Source organism: Gouania willdenowi, chromosome 15 (assembly GCF_900634775.1).
Source record: "Gouania willdenowi chromosome 15, fGouWil2.1, whole genome shotgun sequence".
Taxonomy (NCBI): Eukaryota; Metazoa; Chordata; class Actinopteri; order Blenniiformes; family Gobiesocidae; genus Gouania; species Gouania willdenowi.
The window spans coordinates 28,100,761-28,116,584 of record NC_041058.1 but is presented as its reverse complement, the minus strand read 5'-3'; the positions used below and the strand labels follow the sequence as shown (position 1 = coordinate 28,116,584).

The 15,824-nt window shown below is 41.0% G+C and overlaps 1 protein-coding gene and 1 long non-coding RNA gene across 2 annotated transcripts in view; both read left to right on the top strand.

Moving 5' to 3' along the window:
- Window positions 1–15,824, top strand: part of ltbp1 (latent transforming growth factor beta binding protein 1) — a 224,468-nt gene that overhangs the window by 30,426 nt on the left and 178,218 nt on the right. Inside the window, 1 exon segment of the mRNA XM_028469012.1 lies at window positions 8,633–8,954. Within this exon segment, the coding sequence (XP_028324813.1) occupies window positions 8,633–8,954 (322 nt within the window).
- Window positions 12,750–15,600, top strand: LOC114476321 (uncharacterized). Its single transcript, XR_003675563.1, has 2 exons — window positions 12,750–14,065; window positions 15,314–15,600. It is a non-coding gene; the product is annotated as an uncharacterized LOC114476321 (long non-coding RNA).

The following is a 15,824-nucleotide window of genomic DNA, read 5'->3' as shown; positions in this document are numbered from 1 at the left end:
AAGTCAGCGGGCATCGTGAGGTGCATCCCAGGGGCCAGAGCGGGCGACATAGAATCAAATCAAAAGTTGCTGGCAAAGAGTAACCGTAAGTTTGATAGGATAGTCCCCCATGTCGGCACTAATGACTCCCGACGTCGTCAGTTGGAAGCAACCAAAGTGAACATTGAGTCAGTTTGTGCTTATGCTAAAACAATGTCAGACTCCGTAATTTTCTCTGGTCCCTTACCAAATCTGACCAGTGATGACATGTATAGCCGCATGTCATCATTTAATCGCTGGCTATCGAGGTGGTGTCCAGAAAACGAGGTGGGCTTCATTGATAATTGGAGATCCTTCTGGGGAAAACCGAACCTGATAGGAAGAGATGGAATCCACCCTACTTTGGCGGGAGCATCTCTACTATCAGAAAACATGGCACAGTCACTGTTATGACATCTCATGAATGAGACCATGTTACAGAGGGGGAGTCCTCCACGCCCCTCTGCGCTTGCCTTAGGACAGTTTCCCTCCCATTGCTATTATGATAGTCGTGTTCATCGCCATGACAACTGTTGTGATGGTGATGAATATAATTCTATGGAGACGGTGTCTGTCCCCTGACCCAAATTTCACAATGATTTTAACATAAAATCAAATAAAAGTGCTATCAATTATAAAAATCTGAAAAAAATTAAAATCTCAAATCTAGAAACAGTTACACTTCCTTTGAAAGCCTGGTTCTAAATTTATCTCATACCGAATCAAAAACCTGCCAGCCAGTCTTATTTGCGATAATTTACCATCCTCCAGGCCCTTATTCTGAATTTCTATCAGAATTCTCTGAGTTTATATCAAACTTAGTCCTCAGTTCTGATAAAATACTGATAGTAGGAGATTTTAATATCCATGTTGACAAAGATAGTGATAGCCTGAGCTCAGCCTTTATGTCCCTAATAGACTCAGTTGGCTTTTTTCAAACTATTAATGAAGCTACTCATCGTTTAAATCATACTCTTGATCTTGTTCTAACATATGGCCTTGATATTAATGAACTAAAAGTCTACCCTGAAAATCCTCTGCTATCAGATCACTTTTTAATATCTTTTAACATTATCCTAGAGGATCTCGCACTGTGCAATAAAATAGTTACGAGTAGAAATCTGTCCAATAGTGCTGTGGCTAAATTTAAAGAGGCCATTCCTGCTGCCCTAAACTCAGTGCACCATCCAATAAATAACTATGATATTAATTATAACCCCTCTCAACTGGATCTGCTTGTCGATAGCTCTGCTAGTCTACTAAAATCCACCTTGGACACAATTGCCCCATTGAGGGAAAAAATTATTAAACGTCAGAGGAAAGCTCCGTGGTTTAGCTCTGAAACTCACACACTCAAACAAACAACCCGTAAATTAGAGAGAATGTGGCGCTCCAATAAAACAGAGGAGTCACGAATACTCTGGCAAGAAAGCCATAGTAAATACATGACAGCCTTACGACATAGTCGATCTACATACTACTCCTCACTAATTGAAGAAAATAAAAATAATCTGAGATACCTTTTCAGCACTGTCGCCAGGCTAACACAAAGTCAGAGCTCTATTGAGCCCATGATTCCACTAGCCCTCAGCTGTGAGGACTTTATGACATTTTTTAACGATAAAATTCACAAGATTAGAGATAAAATTAGCCACTCCCTGCCTTCACCTGGGCCTGCTGTACCATTAAATGTAAATAGGCCTAACCTAAACTGTTTCACACATATAGGACTTCAGGAACTTAACTCTATTATTTCATCCTCCAAACCATCGACCTGCCTTTCAGATCCGATCCCAACTAAGCTGTTTAAAGAAGTTGTTCCCCTGGTCTGCCAATCTTTGTTGAAGACAATAAATATATCCCTATCAATAGGCTACGTGCCACAGTCCTTTAAAGTAGCTGTAATTAAACCCCTTCTCAAAAAACCTACTCTTGATTCCAGCACTTTAGCAAACTACGGGCCTGTATCTAATCTTCCTTTTATTTCAAAGATTCTTGAGAAAGTTGTGGCGGCTCAGCTCTGTGACTTCCTTCAAAACAACAGCCTGTTCGAGGACTTCCAGTCAGGTTTTAGAGCTCAACACAGCACAGAGACTGCTTTAGTTAAAGTAACTAATGATCTACTCTGGGCTTCAGATGAAGGACGACTCTCAGTGCTGGTTTTATTAGATCTTAGTGCAGCTTTTGACACTATAGATCACTATATTCTACTAGAGAGATTAGAGGAATTACTTGGAATCACAGGGACTGCCCTAAACTGGTTTAAGTCCTACCTATCTGATAGGTACCAGTTTGTACACGTGAATAATAAGTCTTCTGTGTACACTAAAGTAAGCTACGGGGTTCCTCAGGGCTCTGTGCTAGGTCCAATCCTCTTCAGTATCTATATGATCCCCCTTGGTAATGTTATGAGAAAATACTCTGTTAACTTTCACTGATATACTGATGATACCCAACTGTATGTATCAATGAAGCCAGGTGAGACAAATCAGCTATCTAAAATTGAGGCCTGTCTAAAGGACATTAGGGCCTGGATGGACCAAAATTTTCTTCTTCTTAACTCAGACAAGACTGAGGTCATTGTACTGGGCCAACGACACCTTAGAGAAACCTATGCTAGCCTAACTGCCCTAGATGGCATTACTCTGGCACGAAGCACAACTGTTAGAAACCTTGGGGTTCTATTTGATCAGGATTTATCCTTCAACTTTCACATAAAACAAACTTCAAGAACTGCCTCCTTTCATCTCCGTAACATTGCTAAAATCAGATCTATCCTGTCTCAGGGCGACGCCGAAAAGCTAGTCCATGCTTTTGTTACCTCTTGACTGGATTATTGTAATTCTCTTTTAGCAGGCTGCCCGAGCAAGTCGCTTAAGACACTTCAGCTGGTTCAAAATGCTGCAGCACGTGTACTGACTAAAACTAGGAGAAGAGATCACATTACTCCTGTATTAGCCTCTCTGCATTGGCTTCCCATAAAATATAGAATAGAATTCAAGATTCTTCTTCTCACTTATAAAGCCCTAAATGGACAGGCACCGGTCTATCTCAAGGAGCTTGTAGTGCCATACAATCCCCCCAGAACACTACGCTCTCAAAATGCTGGCCTACTCGTTGTTCCATTTGTCTCTAGAAGTAGTATAGGAGGAAGAGCTTTCAGTTATCAGGCCCCACTTCTCTGGAACCATCTACCAACCACGGTTCGGGACACCCTCTCTACCTTTAAGGTTAGGCTCAAAACATTCCTCTTTGGTAAAGCTTTTAGTTAGGAACCAGCTCATAGCTCATAGTTAAGATACAATAGGCATAGACTGCCGGTGGGGGGGTCTGGCATGCTCGGTTGGAGAGAGGTTGGAGAGGGCGTTAAGAGAGAGGTCATTTAGGTTAGAGAGGGACCGGAGAGGGTCCCATTCCTCTCTCGAACACTCCCTCTATGTCTGCTTCTTCCCTTGTGTTTTTGCTCCTGTACTCCTTCTGGCTTTTGTCTTGCAGGTCCGTGGGATCTTCAGTGTGGAGTTACAGAGTCTCAACAACTCTGTCTCCACCCTTTCCTCTGCACACACCCAACACAGCATAACGTGGATGGCTGTTCATCATAGGAATGGGATCCACACAAGGTCCCTGCTGCTTAACAGAAGGTTTTCCTTGCCGCCATGATGAATTCATGTTGGGTGTGGGATACATATGTATGTGTATATACGTATATATGCATATGTGTGTATCCATAAAATGAAGAGTCCGTCCTTAAGACTGCTCTACTGTAAAGTGTCTTGAGAGACCATTGGTTATGATTTGGTGCTATACAAATAAAAGATTGATTGATTGATTGATGAACGATTCACTCAACTCCCGATACGATTCGATTCACGATACTGGGTTCACGATACGATTCTCTCACGATTTATTTTACAAAATGGGACTGTAGACAAATTTTTTTTTTGGGAAAAAAACTAGAAAATGCTGTACTATTTTCCTTTTATTTTTCATTGTCAAAAGAATTCCTTGATAAACTATTCAAAACAATGCAATTTAACTAAAAATAAATCTTGAATGAAATAAATAAAGGATTAATACAAATTAAAATGAAGCCTATTAATTTAAATTCTGGTTCTCTAATAAACAATGCAAAACTGTATAATAGTTCTTTTTTTTTTTATTAGTGCAACTGAAAATGTATTTTGTGCCTTAACATTTGGACTTTAAAAAAAAAAAAAACCGTGATTGCACTGATTTACGTCATATTTGTTTGGACCAGCAGAGGGCGCTGGTAGCACAGTGGTCGGTTGGCATGCAGATATCTTGCAGTGAAGAAGAGAAGCTATGCTAGCAGACAGAGCTAATAGAAAAATGTGACTTTTACAGATATTCAAGTAATATTACAGATATTCTTTCGGTGCTAAAGGGGTAATGAATCATTTATTAACATATTTAAGAGTAGAAGGCGGCCAGAAAGAAAGTATTAGCAGACTCCGCCCGCCGCCTACACTTGTACACTCTGCTGGTTAAAAAAAGTACTGCGATTCAATATTCAGAAAATCGATATCAACCGTGATACCTATGCATCGATTTTTAACTGCCATACGATTAATCGTTACATCCCTATTTCCCATTGTTTAAACCATATAACTGTTGCTCAATAATGCACTGTTTCGCTAGAGTCGGTATTGACCTCATCCTGTTCAATATACATCTGGAAAACTGCAGATTCTGTGTGGTGCCGTGCATGGAAGCTAAACTCTGACCACTCGGTTCAAAGGTCAAAAATGATTTTTGTTTTAAAAAAAAAAAGACAGCCGAATTGTAGATAATACTTTAATTTACTTACTCACTCATGTAGTTTGGAGTTTTACGTTCTGTTTTGCGCAGTTTTGTTGTTTTTCTGATTGGCGCTACAGTCGCTATGGAGTTTAGTTATCAGCGTCTCAAATACTCCACACACACACGGTACTTATTTATTTATAATAAAAATATACTAAATGAGTAAAATAAAACACAAAAAGACAACTGAAAGAATCAAAAATACACATGACTCCAAAAAATATACATTACAGAAAAATACAATGCCGGTGCACGGAGGAGATGGATGTCGACACACACACACACACACACACACACACACACACACACACACACACACACACACACACACACACACACACACACACAGAGTATTTATAATAAAAATATACTAAATGTGTAAAATAAAACAAAAAACTAAACTATATTTATACAAAAAAGTACACACAATTACAACAGAATTGCATAAAAATACACAAAATTAAATATTTATACAAAAAATGACAACAGAATCACACTACAATGGCAACAAAAAACTAATTATACAAAAACACAACAGAAAGATACACATAATGACTCCAAAAAACATACATAACAGATAAAAGTGAGTTAAAGAAAAAAACATGTCCCATAGAATTAAACCAAGGAAATCGCACGCAATGTTTAATTTTGCACCCGCAAATAAACCCTTTATAACACTACAGAGTACAGAGTATGTACACCTCTTTGTACATCCAACCTTCAAACACATACTCATTTGGCCATAATTAACTCTACTGAAGCTCCCACGGGAATGCATACTTCCAACGGACACTGTACTAGTCTAATTAAAAAGCAAGGAACGTGTGCGTGTGTGTGTGTGTGTGTGGAGCAAATATCTCCCCGATGTGGTGCGAGTTCGACCTGAAACTCGGTCAACGGGTTCCAAATACCCTGAGTGTGTGTATCTGTTATTTTGGAGTAATTAGGTCATTTCAAAATGTTTATTTTAATTTTATTTCACTTCTGGACAGCCCCGAAATTAAACCTATTCAACTTTTGACCTCAGGGTGTGAGGGGGCGCTAGTGCACCATCTATCTATTTCTTCTGGAGAAGGCGTTCGACCGTGTCCCTCGTGGTGCCCTGTGGGTGGTGCTGCGGGAGTATGGGGTCCGGGGCCCTTTGCTAAGGGCTGTCCGTTCCCTGTATGACCGCAGCAGGAGCCTGGTTCGCATTGCCGGCAGTAAGTCAGACCTGTTTCCAGTGCATGTTGGTCTCCGCCAGGGCTGCCCTTTGTCAGCGGTTCTGTTCATTACTTTTATGGACAGAATTTCTAGGTGCAGCCAGGGACCGGAGGGGGTCCGATTTGGGAACCTCAGGATTTCATCTCTGCTATTTGCAGATGATGTTGTTCTGTTGGCTTCATCAAATCAGGACCTTCAGCGTGCACTGGGGCGGTTTGCAGCCGAGTGTGAAGCGGCCGGGATGAGGATCAGCACCTCCAAATCTGAGGCCATGGTTCTCCACCGGAAAAAGGTGGCTTCCCCTCTCTGGGTCGGTGGAGAGTCCTTACCTCAAGTGGAGGAGTTCAAGTATCTCGGGGTCTTGTTCACGAGTGAGGGTAGGATGGAGCGTGAGATCGATAGACGGCTCGGTGCGGTGTCAGCAGTGATGCGGTCGCTGTATCGGACTGTTGTGGTTAAGAGGGAGCTGAGTCGGGGGGCAAAGCTCTCAATTTACTGATTGATCTACTATCCTATCCTCACCTATGGTCATGAGATTTTGGTAATGACCGAAAGGACAAGATCGCGGCTACAGGCGACCGAAATGAGTTTCCTTCGCAGAGTGGCTGGGCGCACCCTTCGGGATAGGGTGAGAAGCTCAGTCACTCGGGAGGAGCTTGGAGTAGAGCCGCTGCTCCTTCACGTTGAAAGGAGCCAGCTGAGGTGGCTCGGGCATTTGTTTCGGATGCCTCCTGGTCGCCTCCCTCGGGAGATGTTTCAGGCATGTCCTATTGGGAAGAGGCCTCGTGGTAGGCCCAGGACACGCTGGAGGGACTATGTCTATGAGCTGGCCTGGTGTCGCCTCGGGGTCCCCCCAGAACAGCTGAAGGAGGTGTGCGTGGATCGGGAGGTCTGGACATCTCTGCCTCCACGACCCGGCCCCGGATAAAAGCGGAAGAAAATGGGTGGATGGATGGACTTCCGACGGGCACTGTACTCGACTTAAAAAAAACAGATATTTACAGAAAAATGCACAAAATTACTCCTGATTCACACTACAATAGCAAAAAAAACAATAATTATACAAAAATACACATGACTCCAAAAAAACATACATTACAAAAAAATTAAAGTAAAAAAACAGCAAACATTTATGCACAAAAAAACAACAGAAAGATTCACAAATACACATGACTCCAAAAAACACGTTACAGAAAAATACACCATACAAAAAAATAAAAAAGTGATGAAGTCATGCACATGTCCCATAGAATTAAACCAGGAAAATTGCACCCACATTTTGCACCCGCAAATATACCCCTTATGCTCCCACATGAATACTTCCGAAGGCCACTGTACTAGTAATCCTAATTATGGCTAAATACCACTTGCACAAAAACAAAAGTCCATCCCTAACAGTATTTAGAATTGAACTTGAAGCCTATTTTGCTTCCCTATCATTATTTTAAAAAATCATTGAAAGTTATTGATAATTTGATGATCTAACCAAATATTTGTTGCTGTGACTTGTCTTGCTGAATGTTTTTAAATTTGATTTACTTTTCATTTGTACTATGTGTGTATATAAGATTGTAACACAATTGTTGTCTCCCAACGAGAGTTATGTGTATAATTGTTTAGGGGTTAGGGTGAGTAAAAAAGAAAGGTAAGTATAGCCAGGAAGTGAAGGCGGTAGAGGTTAGGTTAGGATTAGGGGTTAGGGTTAGTAAAAAAGAAAGGTAAGTATTGCAAAGTTGCCAGAACAGTGAATAGGGTTTCTGGTATTCTAATAGTCGCTGACTGGACCTTCTGACCAATCAGCTTCCACTCCGGGGCTGCAGCTGGATACTTCTCCCAAACATAATATACATAGACGCCTCATGACGTGCTGGAACACATCGAACGTCGCAGTCATATTGGATGGGTCTCTTCACTCTACGCTAGCACTTGAGAGCAACTATGCCGGTGTTTTATGCGGCTTTTGGTTGCAATAACCAAAAGCAACCAAAAGCCACGTAAATACAGTTATGTATTCAAAACATCATTTTGGTTGTTTTACCATTTATAATATTATGTAATTGTTACTTACGTGTATTGTTATTAGAGCGGGAACTGGTACTGTCTCTCTCATTGTCTCTTGCTATTTTTTTTTTTCTTCACATCTTGAAGGTTTCTCAGTGATACAGATGCTCTTTGGCTAAATGTAATTAAGGGTTGAGGTAGAAACAGGTCAGACAATAATGTTTTGTAATGTGGCTTATCACTATGCACACACGTAGTAATGATTGTATCAGTGTTGTTTTCAAAATAAGCTGTGGTAAGACACTATTCTTTAAAGATTACCAGTTGTAACATCACATTTGACCTACCAGGGAGTGATCTTTCTGAACATTGTATGCTTGGAGCACTTTTTTCCCTTATGTGATGCAAAGGCCACATTTTTTTTTTTGTAATCAATGTGTTAATTACGACAAACAATGTTGTAATTTTTTAAATGTTTACTTGTCAGATAATAAACATTTTGATCTCTTTACTCCTAGAGCATTGATATGTTCTTCTCATTTCTCACTCTTAATGAAATCTCTGCTTTCTTTTCCTGTTTCTGTTGTAGCCAACTGCATCCCTCAGTGCCAGAATGGAGGAATGTGCCTCAGGCCTCAGCTTTGTGTATGCAAACCTGGTTCCAAAGGGAATGCTTGTGAACACAAGACAGAAGCCACTCAACCTTTTCCAGCACTGCCTGAAAATGCTCCGAACAATGGACACACCATTGGTCAGACTAATAGATATAATTTAATACCCCAGCGACCGATTCCTCAGCAACTTCAACCCAATGGTTTTAGTTCCTCATCAAACATGGCCCAAATGAAGCTCACTGTCAAGCCATCCCAGTTTATGCAACCTCATTACGCCCAGCAACATATCCAGCAACAGTAAGTTCCATCATCCAGCAACAGTGTTCCAGTATTGAGTAATCTATGTAAAAAGTTTCACAATAGCAGCTAGTGGGTTTACTGTCATGAGGGCAGATTTACTAGGATCTCAAATAAAGGGTGCAAAATCGCTTGCATGCTAAATATTTTGGAGGCACTATTTCCTTACCTGCTGCTCTGTATCTACTAATATCCTGCTTGTGCAGAAGTGGTTGAGACCGCTCTATTTAAATGAGCATTTTTTTGTGTGTGTTCAACTTGGAAAAATGAGGACAGTATTATGGGCAAAAGCGCAAAATTAAATTTGAAGCCATTGAATTGGAAGTGACAGTGCAATGAAGCAGCAGGTGCATGTTCTCTCTCTGCAGATACATTCACATACACTTGTTTCTTTTAGTGAATACATTAATTTATGTAGGCTACAAAATAAATATAAATTAAAGTGTTAGCACTTGAATGAACTTAAAGACATTAGGTTGTCTTCTTCACATTTGTTGTCCCTGTTTTACTGCACAAATCTGGTCATCAACCAGGTGGTCAGAGCTGTCTCTGGTCTGCGCTGTGCTTCATTTGTGCAGCGGAGAGGGAGGGAGGGTACAGTGCAGGAGGAGAGGCGCAGCATTTCTTGCGTGGTCTCTGCAGCACAAAGCACATAGGATGCAGTGTGATGACGGCTCGAAGAAGGTCCGCCTTCCAAGGGTTTTCTCATCCCTCCACCTAGACTTTGCTAGGTTCTGTCGGATCCACGACAATCTCCCTGTACACCCTTAAAGCAGTTCTCAATGAACGCGCAAAGTGGGTTTTAGACCTGTTTACCTCCAGGTCTATCACATTGAAGAGGCCACGATGGGGGCCATCCCAGAGGACATCCCACTTTTCTTTCATAGAGTCTGGGAGTTTACGTTCAATCGAGTGCACTCGATTTTTCACTGCATCTTCCTCGTCTAGGACTTGGAGGTAATGCAGGGCCCTTTCCACTGCCTGAATCAGTTCAATCTCTTTCCCGGGTGATTTCCCCCGGACCGGGGGAAGGTCTTGCACTTCCTTTAAGATGAGCAGTACTATTTACGGCTTGTTTTTGTACTTGTTGTCCAGGAGCCTGAACACTTTGCTAGCAGACCCACATCTAGACAGCACAAGATTATTCTTTACCCTTTCATCTAGGCTCCGTAGGAGGTGGAACCTTTTCACATCTTCCGATTGATGAGTGTTCCCCAATCGCTGCAGATTCTCCCATTCAGCCTTCCAGCAGTAGAAATCTCTCATGTTACCAGTAAACATGGGAAGGTGTACCCGCTCTAGACTGATCTGGGGTCTTAAGTCATGAGCTGGGGGCTATGAGTTAATGGCATCATGTGGGGGGGTTGCTGCATTTAGGGGTGAGCTGTTGTTGAGGTTGGGGGGTACATCACTGTCAACATCAGTTGGTTTCGTTTTGAACTCGAATTAATATTTAATATGAATAATTATTAACTCCTTCGGCCTATTCATCCTGTGCTGGGACATCTTGCCGAACACCTCCCACTTGCCGACCGATCAAAGACCCAGGGAGGCCACAACAACAAACAACAGTTGTTTAACCCTCTCACTGGGAGTCCGAGCTTGACATCCATCTTGTGCAGGCGTTGACAACAAAATTCCCCATGGTCACTGCAGACCTCAGGAACATGCTAACCAAGGAGGTAGGCCCCACCACCGTTTCTCCTACTGAGTGCAGGTTTTCCATTGGATCACTCAGTTGCCTCCCAGGGTTTCCCCAGGCGAGGACTTAAGTCACCTCCTGTTGGCCTTCAGCAGGAATCAGGGCCACCAGCCTCCGAACATCTCTCCATGCCGGTGGTGGTGGGCGTGTTGGTGTTCCTCCGAAGAGCCCTGGGGATGAGGGGGCAGGAATGGCCGAGCGGGCCCTTACGTCCACGTTACGAACCACCCCTTCCTCTTCTGGATACATCATGTTAAACCAATTTTTAACCCGTCGGCCTGGGGTTGCAGCTGGGGCCACGACCAGTTCGCCCACCAGAGAAGAGGAAAGACTCTTAAAAGCGGGAGGCTTCTCCCTTAAGCAGTGGGTCCCATCGGACCAAAGTGGGAGGTCTGAAGTTGTAGCGGCATCGCTGTAAAGCATGAACGAGTTAGATGCGCTGGAGATATGAGGAATTAACCTAGCCACAGAGCATCCTGCTTTAATACACAGGGATGTTTGCAGTGAAACAGAATATTGGCTTACATAATACGCAGTTCTAAATATAAAATGTTTAAAGCAACCTGAGCTGAGCCCCATTACAATATGTGCGAACAGTTTCTGCTCCATCCTCATCCGCATATGACAGCTTGTTTCACTCTGTAGTGGATCAAATTGTCACTTTACGTTTGACATTGTATGAAAATAGTTGAATCACTGTGACCAACGTGGACAGAAGTCTGTGTCTGTCAGAGTTTTTATTAATTGCGCAGCAGCAGCGAAGCAAAGGTGTGGTTTCAAATAAGGATGTCCCCATCCAATCACGTAATCGGAAATTGGGCCCGATCGCATGGTTTCAGACTTGATCGGGTGGTATACCGGTTCATACCAAATACCACTATATATTTTGTTATGATATACATTTTTAATATAACACCGTACCTGTATATTGATTACACAACGTTCGGAATGCTATGCTGCGCCGCGTCAGACAGGAGCCTTTTCAATGTTGCACTGCAAAGGTAAACCGGGGCGACCGTGGCTCAGGTGGTAGTGGGTCGTCTTCTGATCGAGAGGTTGGGGATAAGAAAGCTCTGAAGCTGCAGAATTAGTAGAACATAATGACACAGAAGAACGTGTCAAAAAGAGGAGCCCTGTCTGTTGTTTGGTCGGCAGAGCAAGTTGAATGCAGAGCGGAAGTGTTGAGTTAGACCGACGTTATCAGACGTGCTCTTGTGAATAAACATTTGTTCTGTTTGGAAAAGATGAAACACATCGTTAGCCTCTCTGGTAACTAGTCTGATGCTTGAGGGCGTGTTTGTCTGCTCCGCACAAGTATTTGTTTGCGCGTGCATGCATGTTTGTGTGTGCGTGCTCGCGTCAGTGTTTGTGTGATTTGCTTGTACGCGTGTATGTTAGTGTATGAGAATACTAAGTAATTCTACTGCAGCATTTATTATATCAAGCGCCTACAGGAGGATGTGCAGGTGTGTTCTTCATCAGTGATTCTCAACTGGTGGGTCAGGACCCAAAAGTGGGTTGCAGACCTGTACTGGGTGGGTCAAGGACAGCTGGTCAAAAATAAATTAATACTTATCTCTCATGTTGGACTTTGTTTGTTGAACATGTTACACAGGAAAATATAGAGATTTACGTTTTTAAAAAGATTATATACGTGTGTTTTCAACAGCTAATTGAGAAAAAATTAAATTGTGGTTGAATTCTAAAAAGACTGGGTCACAATTTAATGACCGTGGTAAATGGTGGGTCCCAGGGTGAGACCAGTTGAGAACCCCTGTTCTAAATCAACCTCTATCTGCAGACCTCTCACACTTTATTTTGTAAGCAGCTAAGACTTTACATGCTCTGCATCTGCAATGCCAACAAAATGAAGTTGTCATACTTTTCATCAAGAAAAACATACATTTTAATCAGTGAAACTAAATGAGAGTAAGCATTAAGAGTGCAGTTCCTAAAAGCTCATTACTGGCCTTACTTTACAGCACTGTGGCACTTATATTTTCTTATTTGTTAACATGTCTGTTGGGTATTTTAAGATGAGGCACAATTCCTTTTTATATTATACATTTTTATTTAATCTTATGTAATCTTGCACTAAAGTCTAAAATGAAGTTTCTTTTAATGTATTGCTTGTTTGATTAAGCAACGTCACAGAAGTACTCTGTTTAGGGTTGAATGTTAAAATAAGGTGAATAAAATAAATAAGGGACATCCTATATCTGTTTTTTTGCTCTTCTTTATCTTTTTAATGTATTATAGAAGTATCGGATCGGGACTCGGTATTGGCCAATTCTCAAAATCAAAGGACTCTGACTCGGGGCAAAAAAACCTGATCGGGACGTCCCTAGAAATAAGTCCATATTTCTAGTACAGTATAATGTTTCACCTTATCGGGGCACTGCACTTGTTCCTGGATTAGAACAACGTAAGAGGAAAAGGACTTTATGCACACCTGAGAATGCGTGTAAAGCCAAATTTGAATGGGAACACCCACATTTCAGGGCTGCTCCACCCACAGTGCGTAACTGGGATGAAGGCGCACAGCGACTGACTTAAGTACAGGGGGAGAATAGCACGCAACCAAAAACTGCGCGGCTTTTTTGACTTACCCACTTGGTAGAATAGAGCCCTAAATGTTTATATAATCATGAAATATACACTTTATTAAATAACAGTGAAAGTTTGCAGTGACATCATCCCATGCTGACTTTGATCTTCATTCTTTCTGTTGTCTGTGGAGCCATAGAGGTTTTGAGATGGATACCAGATAATTGGAAACTGGATCGCCAGCTCATGGTTTTTGTGTCCAGGGAGGGGCGTGTTCACTCTCCTTGTACTTAAAGAAGAAGAAATAAAAGTAGAGTTATGTAATGTCATTTAATTGCTCATCTTCTTCTAAAAAAAACTTTAAGTGATGGAGAGAATACACACACACACACACACACACACACACACACACACATAAGGCTTTTCCACCGGGCAGGAGCTGGTGCTAACTTGGAGCTAGCGCGTGTTTTGGCTCCGGGCCATTCTGTTTACACCAACATAGCACCGGCTTTCGAAGCCAAAAACCGGGGCTACGCTGGCCCCACATAGCTTCTAGTCTACAGGCCAGCTCTGAAGTGGGCGGGTGGTAGGCGGGGTTATTCACGGTCCTCCAAAAATGAAAAGCAGCCATTTTTTTAAGCTGGCGAGCGGCTGGTCACGTTAGCGCAAATCCGACAAAAAACATTTCAAAGTGAGTCCAAAGTAAGTCCAAGAAGATAGAGCAGTGGTCAGAGGAGGAGAACATTGTTTCCTGGTACTGTGCATGTCTGAAGAGATTCGGGGGAAAGAGGACGGAGCCCCACGGACCGAACAGAACTACAGCCACGGAGGAGCTCATCCTGTAGAACTGTTACTAATCTTGGTAAGTTTTATTTCGCCCTGTTGTTAAACTACTACCAATATTAACTTGCTACAATATTCCCTCATCAATATTATGAACGTTACGTCTAACGTGGTGCAGGCTAGCCAGTTAGCCGCTGGTTAGCTAAGAAACGATAACAATGCTTTAATATTCCTGAAAGCAGCAGTAATATATCATTAACCTGTATTCAGAACTTTCCTTATTGTTACATAATGGTCATGTAATAATATTACTGAACTATTTGGTAACGTTTCTGCTCATTTCAGAGTTGGATTTGGAGGTTCATCTGTAGCTCAGCTCGTCTTCATCTCAGAACAAATCCAGTTAGATTCATTCATTCTATGCAAACATGTACAATATTATCTGTTGGTCCATCCTAAAATATAATTTGTTTATGAACAAATGAAACTATTATGAACTAATATTGTTTTCTATTCTTGGACAAAAGCAGGCACGTTCTTAATCAAAAAGCATTGCACACTCTATTGTACAATTGTTTTACTATATTTGAGTTACTGTCTTGAAGTTCGGGGAAATACATGCATGACGAACATCCAATCGTTATTTATAATGTAAAAAAGATCCATCAGACTCAGACATAACGCTGGATACAGAGAACACACATGGATGATTGTTTAAAAAAAAACAGATTTAAAACTCCAGATCTCATCCAACTCAAAACTGTCCAAATGATTTATAAAACAAGTAAAGGTTTACTTCCAAAAGGTTTGCAGAAAAGATTTTTAGAGAGAGAAGGGGAAAATAATTTAAGAGAACTACCTTTCAAGATGAAAAATGCTTAGAACAACAGTCAAAAGGATGAGTATAACAATATCAGGGGTTAAATTATGGAACTGCGTAAGGGATGAAATAAAACATAAATCAGTTTAAAAAGTTTTTTTAAATCATATATTGTTAGTAAGTATAAGAAAGAAGAGTAACAATTTCACCAAGTACATGGCATATATACATTCATGTGTATGTACTTATGTATATATGTTTGATGTGAATGTATACACTGTATATATAAAACTTGTGTAGAATATATAGTTAAAATAGTAATATAAGCTAAAAAAAAATTTGTGATTATCTAGAGAGCCTTGTTTAATTTGAGGTAGGTTTGTATAAGCTTTGCTTCAACCTACACACTTTGGCTTAAGGATTACACAATTGAGTGTTTGTTTTTGTATTTTCTTATTGTGGAGACCATAAATAAATTCAAATATTATTTTTAATGCTTCTATGCAGGAAAAAAAGGAGGAAGATGTTCATGCAGATTTTCTTCCACGGAGCAGCCAGCGACACGGTTCATGGACCAGAACCAGCAGGACCAGGACTACGTCCATGGTCCATAACCTCCAGCTCATGATGAACTCCACAGCACTGGTGTTGATTCTGGAGTAGATAGAATCAGGCTTTGGCCCTTTCTAATAGAAAACCCACAATCATTTTTTAAGTAAATGTTAATATATAGTGAGTTGATTTGTACATCTATTTTTACTTTGTGTAAATAAAGTTATTTATTTTGTATTCTACAAGGACTTTGTTTATTGTTTGTTGCCTACTTCTAAGCACACACATGTATTTTATTTCTATTTAGTTAATTTATTTACTCTTTACATCCACTTTTTTGCACTAAGATAGAAACATAACCTGCTGTGGCACACACTATTAGGTTTGTATTTATTTATTTATTTTTGATACATTTATAGAATTGCAAAGTTCATATAATACTCACCTATTAAGTAGGACAATTAAA